The 24,062-nt window shown below is 44.5% G+C and overlaps 1 protein-coding gene across 2 annotated transcripts in view; it reads right to left on the reverse strand.

Moving 5' to 3' along the window:
* LOC144773202 (granulocyte-macrophage colony-stimulating factor receptor subunit alpha-like) overlaps positions 1–24,062 on the reverse strand; it is a 372,152-nt gene that overhangs the window by 239,818 nt on the left and 108,272 nt on the right. For both annotated transcript variants that reach the window (XM_078658090.1, XM_078658091.1), the window contains one exon: positions 2,259–2,382. In XM_078658090.1, coding sequence (XP_078514216.1) covers positions 2,259–2,382 — 124 coding nt within the window. The remainder of the gene's footprint in view (positions 1–2,258; positions 2,383–24,062) is intronic.

The following is a 24,062-nucleotide window of genomic DNA, read 5'->3' on the forward strand; positions in this document are numbered from 1 at the left end:
AAATTGCTGCTCATCCATAATGTTATGGTTCGCATGCCTTCTGAAAAAATGCTTTTGATGTTGGGGGTGTCTTTATCAAAGGTGAGGAGGAGCTGCGTGTCATCTGCGTAGGAAATGGGAGTAAACCCAATCTTCCTGAGGAGAGCTGCTACTGGGGTCACATAAATATTGAATAGTGACGGGCTAAGACAAGAGCCCTGCGGTACTCCTTTAGTCACTGGGTGGTTTTTGATCAGAAGGGTCGGAGGTGCACTGTTTGGGTTCTTCCTTTGAGAAAGTCCCTCATCCAGGCTAAAGCAGTGTCCTGGATGCCTATCGATTCTAGTCTTTCTAACAGAATCTGATGTGAGATAGTGTCGAATGCGGCGGACAGGTCGAGCAGTATGAGAATTACTGCTCGGCCGGTGTCCGCCTGCATGCAAATGTTGTCAATCACATTGACCAGGACCGATTCGGTACTGTATCTGGGGCGAAATCTTGACTGTGAGGGATCGAGACAGTTGGAGGATTCAATAAAAGTGGATAAGTACATGGGTACCATTCTAAACAATCATTGCCAAAGTCCATAGGTCTTGCCTTTAGAAGATGAGTGCGACTTATTGGCTTTACCACTGCTTCATTGCATTGGCTCTGTATTTGTTTTGTTTACCTCGCACATGTTGGAATGAAAGAGTAAATAAAATGGCTGCACCGCGTCACAGCCTATGTAGCACCGATCATGGGTACCATTGTAAGATGACCGACATGTGCGTACAAATATGCATTTGTCGTGTGCATACATATGGCTAATGACACATAAAGGCCATTTTCTTTTCTTTTAACATTCTTATTTGGGTGACTGACAAGTCTAAATGATAAACTTAAAAAGTGCATTGAGCACTTAATGATGAAGCAGGCTGCTCAGTAGCACTTGGAACTGTTGTGACCTTAGAAATAAAAAATTAAATAAAAAAAATAATACTAGAAACAAAATGAACAAGGAACGTGCATGGGGGCATCACTGTGAGCCAGAAAGGAATGTAGGAAAGAGGGACTGCACTATTTAAAGAGAGTAAGGGTCTTCCAAATAAAAATATATATATTGAAAATAAATAAATAAATGCCAATGTAGGTGTGTGGACTATTTTTAAAACTACTTCACATCTCAAAACCCTGTGCGATGATCCCAAGGTTGATAGACAACCCTGTCAGCGAAGGACTAAAGCAAGCTGAACCGCAGTAGTTGGTCGCTGAAATGGCCTGTCCAAGAGCCCTTCTCTGTATCTGTATGGATGTGTATGTTGTGTGGTTTTGATGACATGACCTCTCCTCCAAACAGCTAAAGCTGTCAATAAGCGAGACCTAAAGACTGCTTGATAAATGCCTACTGATATTTATAACTGCATATATTTCTGGGCTTCTGGTCTAACAGTAAGACATGCTTCAAGACAAAACCATTTCATGTTGTTTTTTTGTAGATTTTCTAAATTCAGGGGCAGATGAATCGCCATTGTATTTTGCAGGTCTTAAATAGCGAATCTTACCGATTCGCTATTAAGGACTCGCAAAATACATTGTATGTAGGTTTTGCAATAATAATTACGATTCCTACATATTCCTTAATTGTGAATCGCAAATTTTGATTTGCAATCATGGAATACATTCCCATTCATTCCTATGGGCCCAGAGGTTCATAGGAATTAATGGGAAGACATTGGCAATTTGCGAGTACCTAATAGGTACTCGCAAATTGAGAATGTAATTTCAAGGCTGCAAGGATGCCAAAAGGGCACCCTGTTGCACCCCTGAAATATGCATGTGTGCACATGTGGCAAACATATGTGCGCCACATGGCACTTTGAAAAATGCAAAAAAGTGCATTTTCCCAGGAAATGGCAAATTACATCCAACTTGAAGTTGGTGGTAATTTGCGATTCCTTAAGGGCCAATCACAAATTGTGGGTGCTCCCAGAATTGTATTTAAGGAATCGCAATTTGCGATTCCTTAAATGCTTTCGCAAAATAGGGAATCGTAAATTTTGCGATTGCTTATTTTGCTATGGCCTTTTGGGATGATCTATCCCAAAAGGCTTTCTCCCATTCGCAAACAGGCCGATTCTGAGAATCGGCAAATTTGCGAATAGGAAAAAGACTTGATACATCTGGCCCTCAGTCTTTATCTTTAGACTCCCGGCATAAGCACCATTAAGAGTAGCAGTACTCATTTAAAAAGTGGCAATACTTGAATTGGGGTGTTAATCGACCTGCGCCCATCTTACCTTCTGGAATATAATGAATTTCTTCTGAATAGTTTCCTGAACATTTACCACGGATTACAGGTTTCACTCTGAATGACAGACCTTTACATAATGATTCATTATCACTCATATGCTTAGATGTCACCTATAAGAGAATAAAAATACGGGAAAGTGTGTGATTGGATAATTCAACCATTTGATCTGACTGCTTTCATGGAATCATTGACCCAATATGTTAATCAACAATATTGTGTAACAAAAATATTGAGTCAAGAATATTAGTTACAAAAATATTATTTCCCTATTCTTATACAGGTAAGTACAAAAATATCACAAAAAAATTTCGTTTCACACTAATATCATTAAAAAACATACAAAAATATAGTTTCTTAACATAAATATCAAAATTATTTTATTCGGTTGTAAAAACATAAAATCAGGTGTTTCACCACAGGCAGTAACACAACAAAGAGTAAAATTCATACTATTTTTTTTTTTTAAAGACCTTTATTGTACAAAAAGCGTCTTACACAGCTTCCAGCTTACAACCCCTCGGGGCCAGCCGCGTGGATCAATAACCATATAAAATATTGTCAGGTGAACACAGCTGTATGGTCGACAAACCTGAGGTTCGGCGGCGTAAAGTTGTTTGCAGCACTTACATTCAGTAAACCACATATCTCAATAAGTAAACAGGCCTATAAGGTTTTGTCTGTTGGCAACGGTGGTGTTTCGTCATTATCGTCATTTGGATAACAGCCCGCTCCCATGAGTGAATATTATGGGTGAGTGTGTCAGTAAGTTTCTTTTCCCATGGGGATGTGGGGCATCGAAGTGGAAGAGTAGTTCTATGCAATACCGTAAGTGCGTTAATGGACAAGCGTCTATGCAGCTTACTATTCCTAGAAGGAGAAGCTCGTGCAAGAGTAAAATTCATACTAGACATACATATTTAAAAAACAGATTAAAATATGATGTTTACAGTTATGTTGAGCCCGAAAATCCTCACTTAGAATTAGAATTTACATCCACCAAAATAAAAGAAGAAAAAATTAAAACCTTGAAATCAAACACATACAAAATAGGGATTTGAAAAAATGAAAGAGAACAAACATGCATTAGTTCATAGCTTTAGCCCTAATTGCCCAGCTCCCTTGAAGATATTTGGCCACAACACTACAACAGATTCCCTGGCTTCAGTGCATAGAAGCCTGCCTGCATCCCATCTGTTTGCATATCGAAAAAGTCCAATTTTTCCTAGGGCTAATTTAACCTGGGCATAAAAAATTAAAGTGCAGTAAGGTCTCCTCTGCTTGGAGTTATACCGGGGCTCGTCGAGTTTGCACTGATGTTGGAATGCCATTTTGATGTAAAAGATTACAGGGGAAGAATACCATATCACAACTTGAGAAATAGATTTCTGGCTCCTGGGGCAAACAAATATTCAAGGAGGGGCTCAATTTCTGCATGCATTGGTGAGAGAACCACAGTTCACCCTAAGCATATCTTTCTCCCACTTCTATTTCCGAGAAGAGCCCTTCAGTGCTACCCTTCAAAGGGGTGGAGAACCATCATGCCAATATTCACCCAAGTCTAGTTCTGTCAGGCGTTCTTTCCATTACCATAGACATTTAACAGTGCAGGATTTGTCTACGGCCATTATGTCCTTAAGGGCATGATAATATTCAATTATTGCAAGTGTACGTATGACTATGCCAAAAGAGAAGAGGCCGTATCTGGGCGTTTGGAAGCTACAGGCTCAAGGCCCAATTCTCATAACAAGTGCACTAGTGTGGTCTCTTAGGAAGATTAACTATTGTACGCAGGAAGTTGTTTTCAGCTGTACTGAATTCAGTTATGCTTCTGCATCCCCAAATCCCTGCCCAATAGAGCATGCTAGTCTCTGCCTTGGCCATGTAATGTTTTATAACAGGTGAGGCATGCTTGATTTTGGAAGATCTATATGGTCTAAGAATGTCTGTGGTGTGATGTGTTTGGTTTAGGGTGCTTTTTAACCTGAGTGGTCCAGGACATATTTTTGGATAGCGTTAATCCTAGGTAATTAAAATCTGTTACTTTTTCTAATGGGACACCATGAAGAGTCATAGAGCCAGTGAAGGACCTTTGTGGGTTGATGGTCATAAATGTAGTTTTGACTTGATTGATCACCAGCCCTCTTTCGGCACAGAAGGCCCCAAATCTATTAACCAGTGTTTGTAAACCTCTTGGGGTCTTAGAGATTAGGAGCCTATCATCAGCAAATAAGATGAGGGGGATCTTCCTACCCGCCAACTTGGGTGCATTAGTCATACACTTCCAAATAGGCAACCACATCATTTAAGTATAGGGAGAACAAAGAGGGGGCGAGGATGCACCCGTGGTATTGGCCCTTATGGATTACTATCTGATCTGTTAATTCACCCCTAGGTCCCAGCGGACCTGTGCCTAAGTATCCTGGTGTAGGCGCCTAATAATATATACGAGGTCTGCTACCATCCAGCTGCCTTTTAAGACCTCCCACAGTTTTGGGGCGAGGAACCAAGTCAAAAGGGGGTTTCAGGCCCACAAAAACCAGATCTAGGTGCAATCTTTCAAGTAAGGCAGTCTTCCAATATATAGCTGTGAACCTGACGACCTGGACGATAGTGCTCGTCTGGCTTCTAAACGCCACTTGTAGGTAAGACAAAGCCCCATATTCTTTTATCCATTGCTCAAGCTGGTACAGGATACATTTTGGATTACATTAGGACTTATAGGTTTATAGGTTTCGGGGGAGTGTCTTTGGCCTATCTTGTGTACAGGGACAATTTACACCCCCTTCCAGCTTTGCAAGATTTCCATCCTGGCTAGTATAAGGGTGGTTAGTGGGTTTATATATCTGGCCCAGCACTCACTATTGGATAGGAACAAGTCCCCCGGAACTCTATCTGGCCCAGCAGCTTTACCTGTGGATATGGACCTAATTGCCTTCACTGTCTCGCTTATGCCTATAATGATTGAGCAGGATGAAGGGGCAGATGAAGCAATCCGTGGGATTTCTTCACCAAAGCTCTTGACTGGAGTGGGACCTTAGAGATCTGTCAAGTATTTATGCCAGGTCTCCAGGTGAATGGAATTAGTTAGGCGAGTTCTAGAGCTTTACCCTTTATTGGCTACCAGTCGCCAAAATTTCATGGAGACCTTTTTGACTACGGCCTCTTGAAAGTCTTCCCAGAGCAGGGTGTGCCAGTTGTTCTAAACTTTTCATTGAATCTGCTTATATTGTTACCTAAAACTCTAATGGCAGGTATATGCCCTCCCACTATTCAGATTTCACCCTACTGCAATCTTGATGCGAGTAGGTTTAGGAGCACTGCCTGTGTTAGTGTGACTGGATGTAAAACACTTACCCAGTGTAACAGATAGTGTATTGTGTATCACTGGCATTGCACGCAATCTACTTTCTGTGGAATGTAAGCTTGGTAGTGGCTTTCAGTAGCGAGCTGTTAATCTTACCTCTAAGATCACGGTGGGGGGTGGGGGGGTCACTTTTTAGGGCTCGTCTGCTGTGCGCACAGCTGGCGAAGCTCTATTGGGGCTTAAACAGCGTTTAAACAAGCACGATTCCACTGGCGATTTCACCAAGTGCATGTGCTTTTTAGGCCATTGCGCAAGTGCAAGCCCTAAAAAGCGCGTGCACAATGCCACCAGCCGCCTGCCTGCCTGCCTCGCATTACCACATCAAAGGCAGCTTCTCAGCATGCGCTCCTCCCCTAATTATTCACGGCCGGCCGGCCGTACTTTCAGTTTCACGGCCGCCGGCCGTGTCTCCTTTTATGCATCTACTTTAGATTGCATTTCTCTTCTCGTGACTTCTGGTGACTTGTTTTAGTATGCACGCGTTACTTTTTGTTTACTGTTGGTAGTGGATTTAATAGTCTCTGCAGGAGAGAGCTGGATCATCAACAGAAGCAACAGGTTTTACGTTTTTCAGTGCGACCCCCCATGCACTCCCGTTAGCAGCAAAATCAAGCACAACTCGTATTTAAAACATGAATGACAAATGTGTCACACAACACAAGCCCTTTCATGCGCTCTTGACAGTCGGACTCCTACATTAACTGGGAGGGCACTGGCAAAGACTATGAAAAACTATCAGGTTAGTGAACAATCTGGCATATGTAGACCGTGATTAGCATAATTTCAACCTTGTAGGTGCATTCGAAAAGTAAACACACATTTTTCACCAAATCCATAATTAGCCTCTTACTTCTAAGTAAAAACAAAACCTCAAAAGTTGAACTCAAACAGGATCAGCTAAATCCAACCTATCGATTATGGTATGTCCTTCAAGAAATATAAAAATGAAACAAGGTGCACTGGGTTGTAAGCACTTGCACATCTCGTCAATTGCCATACAAGCAGGAGAAATACTTTTTTTTTTTTTTTTTTAAATACGATCATTCTCTCGTGATGAAATAAGAGACCCGACCACCCTCGATGCCTTGCAATTATATTACATATGTGCTCAGGAGCCAATATAAACATTTCCATTTGTAAAGGAAGGTTATAATCTTCCTTCGAATCGGTCATATGTGTACTTGCAGGCATGGAAGCAATTTTTACATGATATAAAAATAAAATCAATGCCCCATCAGTCTATCAGCAAGGAATATGCAATTATTAAGAAATGCTGCATTTTGTTTATATTTTTAGCCCTAGGAGCGAGATACGTCAAAAAACAGAAAACTTAAGCAGGTGCAGTTTCATGTAAAAAAAAAATTTCATTAAAAAAAAAAAGCTTCGACAAAGTCAATATTAGGTATGGCATTGGTTAGCATCCTTTTGGCTTGCCAATGTTGGATTTGCCACGTTTGTTTTGATAAAACGTTATTGTTGAGGAAGCTGCGAACCCTCGTTAACATAGAATAAAACAAATTGTTCACAAGCAAAAAAACATTTGTATCTCAAAAAGCACACATAGCTATAGCAGTCCCTTGCACGAGGAAACAAGTCATTGAACGTTTTTAGCTGCAACACTTATTACAAGGGTTGAATGTTTACTGACATCGGATTACTTTCAATCAAATTTATAGAAACTGGTAGATTAGATACATCCAAGTCACGTAAATACAAAACATGTTGCATTACAAATGCTATAGGTGTCACATTTGCGAAAGTTATCACTATTGGCATTGTAAATGACAAAGCTGTTAATTTAACTAATTGAAAAAATAACACATAAATAAAAAAAAAACATTTATAAGACCAATAGCTCAAACTTTCCTAATGCGAGCCCTATTGCATTTATAATGCTTGTTTCCATTTAAAGCTCATCCCATCATTAGAGTGTATCAGATCTATGGCAAGTGAAGAGAAAATCAGCTCAGGCAGGCTAATGAGAATGTTCAGGGAGCAATGTAGAGCGTCATGGATGCTGTTAGATCTAGGGAACACCCTCATATCGACTACCTTGTGCCAAGTTGGAAGGGCTAGCATTATGTAGTCTATCCTACTAACGGCACCAGGGAGATTGAAAGAATGGGACGCAGTGTGGTCCATAGGGGTATGGCCATTGCATGCCCTCAACCCTAACATTTTAGGAGACAAAGGTCCTTAGCATTCGTGACAATAAAAAGCAAATATTATATAGAACACAATAGGCTGCTATATATTTAACTTCCTTGTCCAGCCGGACAGGGAATTTATTTAACAAAAGATAAAAGATAATCGGTTACAATACATTTCTACAGCATTGCAGTAAGACACAATCCTGTGCCGTACCAGGGGGGAAAAAAGGAAGGATAGAAAAGAGTGAAAGGGGTGTCTCAGGCAAAGGAAAGGAGCAGGCAGGGTACTGTTGTGAATCGAGAGTTTGACAGTATCGCCTGGAGTAGTACATACAACTTAAAATACAAATTGTTTTCATGTATGGCCACTCATAGGTGTCGACGGACGTTTCGATCCCTCGCTCAATTAATAAAGGGGATCATCTTCAGGACTTCAATAATAGTTTTGCCTGGGTTACGGTCGCCTCTTGGATGGAGGTGTCGAGTTGCGAAGCTGCCAGCATCGCAGGGGCTTTAGAGTAATGCAAAATGATGAGTTTGAATTCTTCGGGCGTAGTATTTGAGGGTCCGTTGAGTGCTTCCAGTAAAAACTTTCTCACGGCTCTGCTTGTTGCCGTCTGCAGGACCCGTGGGCGGTGTAAATCCGATCCTTGGGAGAATTGTTACTCTGAATAGGGAACAATGTGGAGATGGGCGGGGAGGGCTTCTGGCACCGGCAGTAGGATCTGGGACGCCGGCATTCACCACGGCTGCATCCAACAACCTGTGGATCATTCACGGCAGTGACCGCACCGCGGCGACGGCCATCAAGTCTTTCTGCCCCCCAGAGGCAGATGGGGTTCTTACCCCCGATCTACCCCCTGTGGGGGGCAGAGAGCCCACTAAACACCAGGTTTATTTTTGTTATTATTAAAGAGGGATGGGGGCTGCCTACAATGGGCAAGGCCATGTCCCCACCCACAATTATAACAACAGAAGTCTTTCTGACTGGTGGGCAGTTGAAGCTACTAGCCCTGAACTATCCCACTGGGGAGGCAGAAAGCCCATCAGGCACCAGGGATTAATTTTTTTAATTTGTAGAGGTGGGGGCAGCCCAAAATAGGCAAGCCAATGCTTCCTACCCCCACACAAAAAAGGGACTGTATTCTTTGTGTCCGCCTTGAGGGGGCAGATGGGGTTTATTACTCCCAATCTGCCCAGGTGGGGGCAGAAAGCTCACTATACACCAGGAATTTATTTTTTAATAAAAGAGAGCTGGGGATTGCCCACATTGGGAGATGCCAATGCCCCCTCCCCCCAAAAATAGCCCCAGTCTTTCTTCCCACTCCGGGGGGGGGGGCAGAAAGCCCACTAGGAACCAGAGATATGTTTATGGGCATGTCCAAGAGCAGGCCCTTAGGCAAGGGTTGCTCCCCTTTTTTTGTGAACCCATTTTGGCTGCTTCTGTCTTCCCTTAGGGGCAGAACAGTGATATTTGTAGGCTCATCTGTCCCCCAAGGGGCCAGAAAACAGCTAGACACTAGCTAAAGTTTCTGTGTGTGTGCATTTGAGAACTGGATTTCGACTAATGGTCTGTGTGCACTGGCATTTGGCTGGCTTTGTGTGAGCCTGCATTCTGCTAGTGATGTGTGTGGATTTGAGCTTAGCTATCAGGGTGTGTGGACTAGCGCTTGGCTGGCAGTGTGCGTGGATTGTCCCTTGGCTAGCAGTCTGCATGGATGGCACATGTTTGGAGGTGTATGTGGACTGTCGCTTGGCTGGTGGTGTGCGTGGACTGTCACTGGGCTGGCGGTGTACATGGATGGTGCTTGGCTTTCGATCACCGAAATGTGAGGACATTTTCTTTTTTTTTACAAACTTTGAGGTTTGCAAGGGATTCTGGATAACTGAACCTAGTTAGAGCCACACAAGGCACCCCATCCTGGATCCCCCTGGGTGTCTAAATGTAAAAAATATACAGGTTTTTTAGGTTTTCCTGCGTGCTGGCTGAGCTAGGGTCCAAATCCACAGCTAGGCACATTGCAAAAAAGGGTCAGATTTCAGTGGAAAAATGATGTGTCCACATTACCTTTTGTGCAGTTTCCTATTTCGGGCAATAGGCCTGCCCACACAAGTGGAATACCAACTGTATCGTAAAACATGAGGGGGTGCTGGGTGGGAGGAGGTTTGTGGCTCCCTATAGATTTCAGAACTTTCCATCACAGGAATTTGAGGAAAATGTATTTATTTTGACAAAGTTTGAGGTTTGCAAGGGATTCTGGGTAAAAGAACCTGGTGAGAGCCACACAAGTCACCCTAACCTGGATTTCCCTGGGTGTCTAGTTTTAAAAAATGTGCAGGTTTGCTAGGTTTCCATAGGTACCGGCTGAGCTAGGCCCCAAAATACACAGCTAGGCACATTGCAAAAAAAGGGTCAGTTGTATGTGGAAAAATGTGATGTGTCCATGTTGTGTTTTGGGCCATTTCCTGTCGCGGGCACTAGGCCCACCCACACAAGTGATGTGCCATTTTTAGCAGGAGACTCGGGGGGAATGCTGGGTGGGTGTAATGTTGTGGCTCAATTCAGATTCCAGAACTTTCTATCACAGAAATGTGAGGAAAATTGTGATTTTTTGGACATAGTTTGAGGTTTGTAAGGGATTCTGGGTAACATAACCTATTTAGAGCCACACATGTCACCCCATCCTGGATTCATCTGAGTATCTAGTTTAAAAAAATGTACAGGTTTGCTAGGTTTCCTCAGGTACCGGCTGAGCTAGGCCCCAAAACGCACAGCTAGGCACATTGCAAAAAAAGGGTCAGTTTTCTGTGGAATAATGTGATGTGTCCATGTTGCGTTTTGGGCGGTTTCCTGTCACGAGCAATAGGTCTACCCACACATGTGTGGTACCATTTTTATTGAGAGACTTGGGAGAATGTTGGGTGAGTGGGAGTTTGTGGCTCTGTGTAGATTCCAGAACTTCTCATCACAGAAATATGAGGAAAATGTTTTTTTTTACAAAGTGTGTGTTTTGCAAGGGATTCAGTATGACAAAACCTAGTTAAAGCCACACAAGTCCCCCCATCCTGGACTCCCCTGGGTGTCTAGTTTATTTATAGATTTTCTAGGTTTCCCTGTGTGCCTGCTCAGGGTCCGAAATCCACAGGTGGCACATTACGAAAAAAGGGTCCGTTTTTACTGGAAAAAATGATGTGTCCACATTGCGTTTTGGGCTGTTTCCTGTTGCGGGTAATAGGCCTACCCACACAAGTGAGGTACCATTTTTATCAGAAAACGTGGTGTAATTCTGGATGGGAGGAGGTTTCTGGCTCCCTGCAGATTCCAGAACTTTCCATCACGGAAATGTGAGGAAATTATTATTATTTTTTTAATAAAGTTTGTGGTTTGCAAGGGAATCTGGGTAACAGAACCTGGTGAGAGCCACACAAGTCACCCTATCCTGGAGTTTCCTGGGTGTCTAGTTTTTTTTTAAAAAGTACCGTTTTTGCTAGGTTTATCCAGGTGACGGTAGAGCTAGGGCTCAAAATCCACAGCTAGGCACATTGTAAAGAAAGGGTCAGTTTTCAGTGGAAAAATGTGATTTGTCCATGTTGCGTTTTGACCAATTTTTGTCATGGGCACTAGGCCTACCCTCACGAGTGAGGTACCATTTTTATGGGGAGACTTAGGGAAACACAGAATACTAGACAGTGTGTAAAAAAGAAGAGGTTTTGAAAAATGCCCCCTAATTCAGATGCTAGTATGGCTACCCACAAATTCAGAGGGTATACAACCTTTACAACACAACTTTTACGACGAACCACCTTTACAACGCAACTTTTACAACGCAGGATCCATTACAACGAATGTCTTTACAACGCATTTTTTTACATCGCAGATGCCTTTACAACGCATGCCATTACAACGTAAGTATTGGTAAGTATATAATTATATTAAAAATGTTATTTAATTACTTTTTTTTAAAATAAATAAATATTAATTAATTAATATATTTATAAATAAAATATTATTTATTTAAAAAAATAATGTAAGTAATTCTATTATTAATTAATATTTTTACCCCTACACTATCCAGCACTTACCCTACTATTTCACCCCCCGGAGTTAGAATAGTCATTTTTACCCCTACACTATCCAGCACTTACCCTACTATTTCACCCCCCTGGAGTTAGAATAGTAATTTTTACCCCTACACTATCCAGCACTTACCCTACTATTTCACCCCCCTGGTGTTAGAATAGTAATTTTTACCCCTACACTATCCAGCACTTACCCTACTATTTCACCCCCCTGGAGATAGAATAGTAATTTTTACCCCTACACTATCCAGCACTTACCCTACTATTTCACCCCCCTGGAGTTAGAATAGTAATTTTTACCCCTACACTATCCAGCACTTACCCTACTATTACACCCCCCTGGAGTTAGAATAGTAATTTTTACCCCTACACTATCCAGCACTTACCCTACTATTTCACCCCCCTGGAGTTAGAATAGTAATTTTTACCCCTACACTATCCAGCACTTACCCTACTATTTCACCCCCTCTGGAGTTAGAATAGTAATTTTTACCCCTACACTATCCAGCACTTACCCTACTATTTCACCCCCCTGGAGTTAGAATAGTAATTTTTACCCCTACACTATCCAGCACTTACCCTACTATTTCACCCCCCTGGAGTTAGAATAGTAATTTTTACCCCTACACTATCCAGCACTTACCCTACTATTACACCCCCTGGAGTTAGAATAGTAATTTTTACCCCTACACTATCCAGCACTTACCCTACTTTTACACCCATTATTTTAAAACACCTAAATTATTAAAAGAAATATATATATATATATTTAAAAAGAAAAGAAAATTAAAGTAAAATTAAAATTAAATTAAATTAAATTATATTAATTTTAATTAATTACATATAAAATAAATATTATATACTTACCTATACTTACGTTGTAATGGCATGCGTTGTAAAGGCATCTGCGATGTAAAAACATGCGTTGTAAAGACATTCGTTGTAACGGATCCTGCGTTGTAAAAATTGCGTTGTAAAGGTAGGCGTTGTAAAAGTATGCGTCGTAACGTCATACATCCATTCAGAGATGTGCAAATAACCACTGCTTTTAAACTCCATATTTTGTTCCCATTTCAGCAATACATAGGTTTTCTTAATACCTATGTTTCACTCTTTATATTTTACCAAATGAATTACTGTATAACTGGTATACAATGAAAAACCATTGCAAGGTACAGCACAGTTATTGGCTCTGGGTAAAAGTTGCTGCTTTTGTTTTTCTTCCCCACTAGAAACTTTGCTGCTTTCCACTTGCCCATACCTGGATATCCTGTGGGGCCCTAGCTCCAAAAAAAGGATTGTGTTACAGCAAATATTAAGGTAGATGGATGCACTCTATGGGGATCAGCCTCTAGATTGCCATTCTGCACTTGGGTCAGGCCCATAAACACACAGATAACAATGCTTATAAACCAACGTAGTAACGTAACCAAAGGGCAGGGCCTCTTCAACAACAGGAGCAGTGAGTGTGCAAGGCAATGCTGGACGAAAACAACTCAGTGAGTTCGGAATAGCCCCGCTCTCTGAAACCCCAGGGGCTGGCCCCAAAACGAAGCCCAGAACCAAGTCCAAACATGATGAACCGACACACCTATGAGCAGTCTCTCCACAGGCAGTGCACGTCAGGCGGGCTAGGAAGATAATCAGCAATATCATTGCCTTCACAGGCTTAAATAAATGTATGACCAGGCAGTGTTTAAGTGGCCCGGGACTCACTGGTGCTGAGCACCGGCAGTTTTTTAAAGAGGGTCTCGAAACGGGTCTCTAGCGGGGTCTGTTTTGTGCCCTGGCACAGGTGATCAATTTTTTCCTGACTGCAATGATAGCAGGCACATCGATGTGCACTGCTCACACTGCACACTTCTCACTAGTGGAGAAGTTACGGCATGATGTCATGCCAGCTGAGCATTGTAGGGGAGGGAAATCCTTTAAAGAGAGTAGTTTTCTCTCTGGATTTCCCTTCTCTTTTTTAAACTCAGGAGCAGCAACATTGTTGTGGTGTCACCAGGGCTTTAAGTGGAAGCTTTTCAATATTATATACAGTCCATAGTTGCTGCTTATTTATCTTATGGAACTAAAAACTATTGGCAAAGCCAATAGTCCTGACTTGTTGTAGGTATGTTACTTGTTGCATCATATATCTGGATGCAATGACAGAAACAGAAAAATACAAATCGGCGGCACACTATGCTAAACACAGATTTTTAGCTTACGTGTTTTTAAGCCATGACCTTATTTACATTGGCCACGCCCCTTTGAGAGACCCCCCAGTTGTTTCATCCCACTTAAAGCCCTGTGACCATGCATCACAGGGCCAAGTGAGATGCCCCCACCCTTCTTCCTCCTGGCTCTGATGGGCGCAGGACGGACATGCCCTTGTCCCGGGCAAAGCCTGCACGCATCCCGCGTGAGTGGTGCTCAGGCTATATAGCACTTTTGATGGACACAGCTGCTGGTCCTTGCAAGGACTGCATCATCGGGCCCTGGGCGATGCTGGTAAAGTAAATGAAGTCCCTGGCTGTAGGACCTGGATGATGCTGGCAAATGAAGTCCCTGGCTGTTTCACTCCCGCGTGGCGGTACGAGTACTCGAGCTTTATAGAACTGCTTGAGGAGCACAGCTGCTGCTGCTTGCAAGGACCGCCTCCTGGGACCCTGGGTGATGCTAGTAAATAGAGTCTTTGGCTCTTTCACTCCCCACATGGCACATATATAGTTTAAAGTAGTAATTGTTAAATATTTTGATATATGCCATTGATATAATGGCAATGAAATAAATCTCACTAAAATGTAATGTTATATATAAATATATACTTATACAAACATGCATACATATATGTGTATATGTTTATATGTATTGTTCAAACAAACAAAGCCCTTGAGCTCCAAGAGGTCACACGACGCACTGCCAACCATCCGGTTTTCGTGCCTTGTAAAGCTTGCAAACTTTGCCCTCCTTCATTTAATAACCATGTCCGACGCGTTTCAAGGCATTCCGCCCCTTGATGACCGCATTTGCGGGCATCCAGGATCCCCTATTGCTCAGCGGCAGGACGTCCCTGCGGCCAGACCTGCCGCTAATCGTCAGAAAGATGAGGAGTGCCTCGGTAGGGAAATCACACAGAAAGGGGTTGCAGCACACCACAGCCGGCAGCAACAGTGGCAGGTTACCACCGCACCTCCATACCTGATAGCAGCCAAATGCGTTTCGAGCATATGAATTGCTCTTCATCAGTGGCAGGTAATGAAGCGGAAGCAGCAGTTGTTTGAAATCACCATTTTATTTGTAAAAGTCCCGCCCATATGGGCGCATAGCATCTTGGTACTTATAGTCCATGAAATAGGTGCCAGGACTCCGGATTTCATTAAAATCCCAGCGGGTACTGCTGCTTCGTGCGCACCAAGTGGAAAAATCTAAAATCTAAAAACCAATGACTTCCCAAGTGGGTGAAGGGGAGTGGACAACACTGTCATGTAGCCAATATACTCCTGCTGCGAGGCCCCCTTTCCTCCGAGTGATGACCGCGTTTGCTGGGCATCCAGGATCCGCTATTGTTCAGCGGGGGGACTTCCCTGCGGCCGGACCTGCCGCTAAATGTCAGAAAGATGAGGGGTGCCTCGGTAGGAAAATCACACAGAAAGGGGTTGCAGCACACCACAGCCGGCAGCAACAGTGGCAGGTTACCACCTTTCCTCCATACCTGATAGCAGCCAAACACGTTTCGAGCATATGAATTGCTCTTCATCAGTGGCAGGTAATGAAGCGGACTCCTAAATGCCTTCTGTGAATGCCAAAAGTCTTAAAGTTAGGATTTTTCTCAGTTTAGGAGTAGTACCTAACTTTAGGACTCCTAAATACTTTCTGTGAATACCGAAAGTCTTAAAGTTAGGATTTTTCTCAGTTTTGGAGTAGTAAAGTTAGGACTCATAACTTTAGGACTCCTAAATGCCTTCTGTGAATACCAAAAGTCTTAAAGTTAGGATTTTTTTTCTCAGTTTAGGAGTCCTCCAATTAGGAGTTCTAACTTTACTACTCCTAAACTGAGAAAAATCCTAACTTTAAGACTTTCGGTATTCACAGAAGGCATTTAGGAGTCCTAAAGTTAGGACTCCTAACTTCTGTGAATACCAAAATGAGTAAGTGCCTTCTGTAAATACAAAAATGAGTAAGTGCCTTCCGTGAATACCAAAATGGTAGTAAGTTTAGGATTTTGGCTTAAGTTAGTTCTGTGAATCAGGCCCCCCGTCATCACCTCAGTCGAAGGAGGTTCATCAGGAAAGTCTGTTCTAATACCGCAGGGTGGCTAACAAAGTCTTCTGCCACCCTGTCTGCCTTTACTACATCTGCAAAACCCTATTTCAGGCCCTCTGCCTAAAGTGGCACAGTGTGTGAAAAACAAAGGGCTGAAATTACCCGGAGCGGTTGCCAGTGGTTAGGCTATTTCCTGTAATTCATCCCATCCCATTTTAGGTGTTTGATTGCCAGTAGTATGCCTGGAAACCTGAGACTGGGGCAGCTTTTCAGTCCTATTACTGCCAATGTTTGTGAATTCCAAAAAGATTTAAACCCACATCCATTCAAGAGTACTACTATGGGTACTAGTTTAGTACTCTTTTGGTAAACTAGTGACTATGGGACTTATTACAATGTTGGTTGGCTCACCGACATCCAGCATAGTGGTCCGACCGCCGCTTTACGATACGGTCGGTCAGACCGCAGTCGATGGAGCGACCGATCAATGCCTCAGACAGGCTGAAGGAGCCCATCAGAGGTCGGTCCAACCATAATCCCTACACTGGGGGCGGTGCTTGTGGAGGCACCACCGTAGGAATTACGATGTCCCTCTTCTCTCTGCCTTTACATGGTGGTCTGACTGCCATGTAAAGGGAGACAGAATTGGACTTTGGGGGGCCCTAGCAGGGCCCCTATGGTCTCCCGCTATGGTCCCAGGGGGGCACATGTGGTGCCTCCCCAACATCCATCCATGCACCGTGTGCCAAGCACCACTTGGTTTTGGCACACAGTGCATGGATGTTTGTAAATTGCCTTTTTCCACTGCAGCTCTTTTCTAAGGCCACAGCACAAGCCACAATGCAAAAGAGCAGTTTCGTGACCGCCTGCATGGCGGTCGCATTGTAATCTGGCAGGTAGAACCACCAACATGTAGTCAGTCGCACACCTGCCCTATATGATGGCGGTCAGACGCTCGTCCGACCGCCATTGTGATATATATATTTAAGTTTCTGATCCAAAAAAGTAACAAGTTAAAAATCAGTATGTCAAGAAAAAGGAACACAGACTTAGTAGACCCAATACAAGCCTCCCAGACCCAACCACCAAGCCAAGAATGCATTGGGGGGGGGGGCAGGCTGTCGCACCTTAAAACACCCCTGAAATTATACCCCATGCCATGTGATGATAGGTCCGTGTTGATGGCCAGCACTCGTCGCCAGAAAAACTCTATCGTAATGATGGAATACACCAGGGCATTGGAACTGGTAAGTACTATAGTAGGTTATTCTGAGCAGCTGAACCATCACGGGCAAAGCAGTTGCGGCGTCTACAACCACCAACTGTCCCGACCCAACGCTCAGTACAGAGCACTCATACAGTGAGGTTCTGCACCGATGAACATTCCTACAAAAACCAAGCACGCGCTACTACAAGTATCTTTACAACCGTGGAGTCTCCGCACATAAAAATAGATAGGACAGTCCTATCTTTTTATGTGAGCGCCTGTTTTTTCTCACTGGATGCACAAGCATATTTGACTCTAAGCACCTAGAGGCTAAACACCTTTTAGTGCATGTACTCTGCTCCTTAAACTTTGGTAATAGTGGTTATTGCTAATAGGCAGTCATACTCTTCATTAAAGCTGGAGTAATATGGTGCAAAAGGAACCAGTTGCATAAAGATCAGATTTTCTATATGGGTTACAGTGTACAGCAGCTCAAATGAGTTTCAAAGAATGACTTAAGGATTGCCAATTCAGGGTTGAACTGCTCTTGCTAAAAGCAACAGGCAACACAGGTCAAAGTAAACCAGTGATACATGCAAACTATGGATTTAGAGTGTCTCTTTAGTGACACGATGCAAAGTGCTATCATATAGGCTGTAGTAGCTCTGTCTCTTTGTAAACCCATGGTTGGAAATAAAAGTCATTTTGTGGGTTTGGGAAAAGCTAGAAACACCCTACACCCTTGTGATATTTGTCAAATATCATTGCTGAATGTTTTAGTAATTATGCCACAGAGACATCTTATTGAAACGTTGTTCATCTCTGTTTGAGCCTGAAAAGCCACCAGGCTGGTTCTGGAAAGATCATTCTCTTCCAGTGGCAGAACTTAATTTCCCCTTCTCTGTTATGTGTGAAGTGTCTCTCAGTGAATTACAAAGAAGCTCCGAGAAGAGATCACTGGAGGGTTGGGGAAGTTCCCGACAGTGGCCAGGCCCTTTGGTCCTACCATCTTGAAACACCTCAAAATAGGTTACAATATTCTCAGACTATTTGCAGTAACAAGACTTGAGTTGCAGCCAAAGAGGGCTAAACAGAAATGTGGCAACGTTCTGAGGGTAGGGTTATGTCATATCACAAACCACTAGCCACTTGGTAAAATATGAAGCCTCCACCCCAGGGACATTAGAACATGTTATGTTATGGTGTGTTATGATGATTTATATCACACATGGCTGCCCCATCAGGGGCTTCCCAGCACACGATGTAAAGCTAAGAGAGAAACTACAGCAGTAACTAAAACAACCAGGTCCTAAGGTGTTTGTGGAAAGTCACAAAGTTAGTTCTGGATTGTATGTGAGGTGGACGCTTATTCCAAAGTTTGGGCCTAAGAAAATGGAAGGAACAGCCTCCCTGTCTTGGCAATTTAAAGTGTGTTATAGTCGCCAAATTGAGAACAGAGGATCAGAGAGGTCTAATAGGGAGATAAGTCAGTATGAGAGATATGAGGGTGGAGGTCCAGTACTGTTCAAATCTCGATGAATGACACACAGAGCTTTAAACCGAATACGTTTCACTGTAGGAAGCTAGTGGAGGATCCGTAACTTATTGGATATCGAATGAGATTTAGGTAGATTTTCAAGCATTCACACTGCAGCAAGAGGAATAAGTTGAAGTTTCTTCCTGGAGGCATTGGTAATACCAAGGTAGAAAATGTTAAAATAATCCTGATGAGAAATATTAAGAGCCTGAATAACTGTCCTCTGGATGGAAGGGGAGAAGCTTCAGAGAATTTTGTTAAGTCTTCAGAACATCCCAAAACAACTGGCTGCCACTGCCTTAATTTGTGAGTCTAATGATAAATTACTGTCTATCCAGATGCCTAAACTCCTCCCCATCTTCTGCGGAGTGGGAGGCCTTCCCAACAGGCCAGGCCACCAATGTGGGCCCTACAACTGTGGTTGCTTGCCTACTATGAAAACCCCAGTTTTACTTGTGTTACGCTTAAGGCAGTTAAGGTTCATCCATTCTGCCATTGAGGATTGGACATGGAGAAGTTCAGAAGAGTGTCCTACTGTCTGGCCATGGTCAGACTGGTTGTACCAGGCACCCAGTGTTTCCCCGGGAGGCTAGAATGGTGTTGGGCTGGTTTTGTGAACTTGAGGCAGGTTGTGTTACTGGGTGCCAAGTTTGCAGCAGTGCTGCAATATTGGACTTCCACCTTTCTGTAGCATGCCGGGTGCGGAGAGGCTTGCCTTGCGGCACACTGAGAGTCCAAGCCTTCACTGCAATAATATGGGACACCGCACACAAAGAATATGGTGTGGGCCAAGACCCCGAGCGGTCATGCGCCCGTTTAATTATCTCATTCGGTCGTGCCTGCCTTCCAGAGTGTTACAAGTGCAACAAAGTATAGTGAGGGCCGGATGGCTCCCTCACTACATCCCTCCTTTTCTTTAGCTGCTTACGTCTTCCTTGCTCAGCAATTTATTTTCCTCCTGGCATGCAGCAAACAAAGTCTCTGAGACTCTGTCTGGGGGCTGGTTTCGGCCGAAGACCATACGTCTGGCTCCGGGAGCTGGAACTTGGCCGTGCCCAGGCAGGGTGTGTCTGAGAGGGGTGTGTTGCCTTGAGCTGAACGAGGAGAACCCTCAGTTGGGATGGCATTGTCCGTTCTCACTGTTAGGTGGTGGTCCCTGCTGACGACAGGGGCAGGTGTGGGGTTCGCAAACTCTTCCTCTTCCATGCACTGATCAGAATCTCTTCCTCACTCGCTTCGGGCCCCTCTACCTTCTTGAACCAGGAGACATATCAGGTTATTACATGCAAGCCCCTCCGGGCCGAGACCATGGTCCCTTGCATGTCTGTGACTTCAGAGGGCGACCAAGACTTACAACCCGGGTGTCTGTCCTTACCGACGACATGGTCACCCACACTCACTGAGGATGGTGGGCTCTCCGTGCCAGGCTTGCTTTTTGGTTGGTAGTCTTCCACCTTGCCTGAGAGGCCTCACAGTCCAGGTCATCAGGGCGCCAGGTGGGGTCTGTTGGTATGCTGTCTTGCGGAGCGTGTCAGAAAAACACATGTGATGGGGCACAGCGGGTGGTGCTGTGTGGGGTCTGGCGGCATGCATTTAGGAACTGGTGGAGGTTTTCGTCTGCATCTTCTCCTCTTTCCACTCTGATCCGCAATGCCCTATGCAGAGTCTGCATGAAGCCCTTTACCTCTCCGTTGGCCTGAGGCTACTTCAGAGTTTTCTTGCGGTGTCGGGCGGTGAGGGCCACCAGGTAGTCTTGGAATTCTTTCCCTTGAAACGGGAGCTCGTTGTCAGACTTTATCTCATCCAGCATGCCCATCATTGTGAAGGTCCGCTTGAGGACAGCCTTGACCTGCGAGAATGCTGTGGATGAGATGACTTCCACAATTGGGAATTTTTAGTGAGAGTCTATCAGTACAATGGTGCTGGGGCCATCGGGGAAACATCCAAAGTCAATACTGACATTTGACCATGGCTTTCAACATGGCTCTTCCATGAGGACTGGAGTGGGTGCTGAGTCTCCTACTGTGATAGTACAGGAGTGGCATCCGCAAATTGTTTCATCCACCATCACATCCATCACGGAGAACCACACTTTGCAGCGGAACCGGGACTTCATCTTGGCTATCTCCTGGTGCCCCTCATGCGCAAGGTTAACCACTTGCTGCTGCAGTCTGCATGGGCCGACGATGGCTTGACCTCTCAGCACTACCCCATGGGGGCCTTTGCTGAGTTCGCTGCGGGCTCTCCACAGCTGTTGTCTGGTTGCTTGATCCTCCCTGTTCAATTCATAAGCACCATCCAGGAATTGTTGCCACCCCCAGTGAGCTAGCGCTTCCTTTGCCTTTACCAGATTTTCCTCCAGGGTTGTCGCAACACCTATCTCCTCCAGTGTCAGTGCTTTGGGGCATGCCTTTTCCTGCTGCTATGTGTCTTTTCTGTTAAAAAGTAACCCCCTGCCCTTGTTTACGAAACCGATGTCAGGGTCTGGCCGAGTCCACTAAGCCATGTCTAGGCTGATTGATACCTGTCTCGACTGACTGTTTGGCTCTCCCTATTCTCTCTTTACTTTATCTTATCCGACTGGCCTTAGCTATTCTCTCCTTGTATTCTCTTGTTACACAACTATCCTTTGAGGCACACAAATACATCCTGCCACCTGCAAATTGGATTACAGGCACTAACACTGATTAACCTGTGGGAGGGGTGACACACAGGGTCTGAAAGAAGAGCGTATTTTGGCCACTTGATAGCTTGTTTTCCAACTTTTCCTATTGGCTAGCCTTGTATGTATTGGGAGTATACGTTGTAAATATGTGTGTTATAAAAGATTGTGCACCACGGAGTAAAAGTGGCAGTCTCCTAAGAGCCTACTCTGTACTTCTGGGACAACTGTGCTTAGCTGCAGCTAATAAACCTGGTTTTCTACGCCTAACAGAGTGTCTCGTGTCTTTGTCCGACAAGGCAGGTGAACTCGGAGATTTAAGGCGTGCCCTGCGCCTTCAGGCCCATAAGGCCCGGTTCTTCAACTGGCGCCCAATGTGGGGCGGCTTCAGCGGTAGCGGTTCAGCCCAAGGGTCGTGAGGAGCCTCGCAAGAAAATTCCGGAGGATTCGCGAACCGCGTCAAGCGACCCCTGCATGTCGAAGTGGACCGAAGGTCTTTTGCAGCGCAGCTACTCCTTTCCGACGGCTGTTGGCGACTGCTGCCCTGACTGCCGCCCTGCCTTGGCCCCTTTGGTTTCGACTGGTATTGCGAGACGTTAGACGGACCTCTGTTGGCGTGAGAGAACACTTAGTTAAGTATTCGTGGGTAGCGCCCACTTCTTTGTTTTGTTTTTGGGTTTGTTATTCGACCATTGCAATAGCCGAAGCCAAGGGGTGAGTACGTTTGTGCTGAGTATTTGCTCTAACCCCTTGAAGTTTGTAAGTAGACCAGTGAATTAAAGATGCCTGGTCTTAGCAAGTTTAGGAAGTTTTGTTGTCTCGATTGCAACAGGGATTCCCGGCTGGAGGACTCTTGTCCAATTCCTCCGGTTGGATCTCCCACTTATGAGCTCTCTTCGAAACATGGTGTTGGCCCCATTGCTTTTAATGAGGCATGGATCCGATACACAAAGAAAGATGGTGTTCTGAAGTGGCCACAAAATGGTGGCTTTGAGCCTGACATATTAGACAATCTAGAAGCAATTTTGTTCAAAAGAAATGTAAATGTAAATGTAAATGTAAATGTACAGGAATTTATATAGCGCAAATCACCAAGCGGTTTCTAAGCACTTGCTTAGGGAACCCGTCCTGGTATTCCCCTGTGAGATAACCCCGGCAGGGTATCCGCAAGGTGAAAGCCAGGCATCCCGCCGCGAGGGGCCGTTGTGGAGATTAAGCAAGCTATTGCCCAGAGTTGCAGAGTGTGAACCCGTGAATCGAGTAGGCACCGGAGCGAGAATTGTCGAGTCCATGGACATTTTAGGACTCAAGACCCCGCCGAGCCGGGAATTGAACCCTGGTCCCGGGCTGACCTCTGCTTCCAGGTCTGCCTCCTCTAACCAGTGAGCCACACTTCTCCACCAGATAAGAAAAGCCCGGCCGGCACTGTTTGACTCTTCCCGCCTCTGGCGTAAGGAAGCCAAACAGAGAAAAGTTAAGCAGGCAAAAAGAGATAAGAAAGAGAAAGATATGACGATTATACAGGCTGCCCAGCAGTTTAAAGATAATAAGATTGATCAGGCGATTGAAGTCTCAGAAAGACAGCATCGTATGGCAATAGATAGATGTTACCCTGTGTTGCCTACTTCTCCTCAGAGTAAGGATCTTGACGAAGATCCCTTAATGTCCCATTTGTTGAGATTGCCTCCGCCCTATGTACAAGGTGCTAATGCACCCCCATTGTTACCACTTGTCCAGCCACCTGTCGTTCATCCAGTGATTCCGGTTCTTCCACAATTGCCCCTTCCAGTCTTGCCACCCACGCCTCCTTTGCCACCGACTCTTGTCCCTCGGACTCCTGTACCTCAGTCTCCTTTACTCCCGGTTCCTCTTGTAACTGACAGTCCTTCTCCTGCTTTGCTTAATGCCTTGTCTCCCGTTCTACTGTCAGATTCTCCCACAGCTCGTAAACGATTGGTCGATACTGTTCCTGGCCTTTTCTCCCCCCTCTTTGGGTCTTTTAACCTGACTCCTGCTCTTTCTCGAAGGCAATCCCGTAGTCAACTCCCAGGTCCCGACGAGCGAATTGTGTTGGACCATCTTGCTCACAAATGGATCATGAGTGGTCCACAGTATAGTGTGCATGATATCATCAGCACCTTTCACCAGTGGGATGCGCCCAGACAGAGATATGTTTTTAATGTTATGTGTGACACCCTTGTCAAAGGATGCGAGGATATGGATTTGGGTTTAGCTCCCCAGGGTCTGTTAGACGTACAGGCTAAATTTGATAAAGGATTAATTGTGGGTTCTGAGGTTGAGGACGCCGTCATGACACTTGTCACTTTCAGGTCTTTATTTTCTTCTCAGGCTTTTCTTGAACCTGATCCTACAGCTAGACAGAAGGTGAAACATTATCCTATGAGAGAAGTTCCTCCAGTATGGAGAGATGCTGTTCCACAGGCAGGCAATATTCTGGGTGTCCCTGCTCATTTCCAGCGTATATGGGTACATGTCCCCTGGAAACGATCTGAAGTTTTGGCGCTTAAATAGTCTTTAC

The sequence above is a fragment of the Lissotriton helveticus genome, chromosome 8 (genome assembly GCF_964261635.1).
Source record: "Lissotriton helveticus chromosome 8, aLisHel1.1, whole genome shotgun sequence".
In the NCBI taxonomy this organism is placed as follows: Eukaryota; Metazoa; Chordata; class Amphibia; order Caudata; family Salamandridae; genus Lissotriton; species Lissotriton helveticus.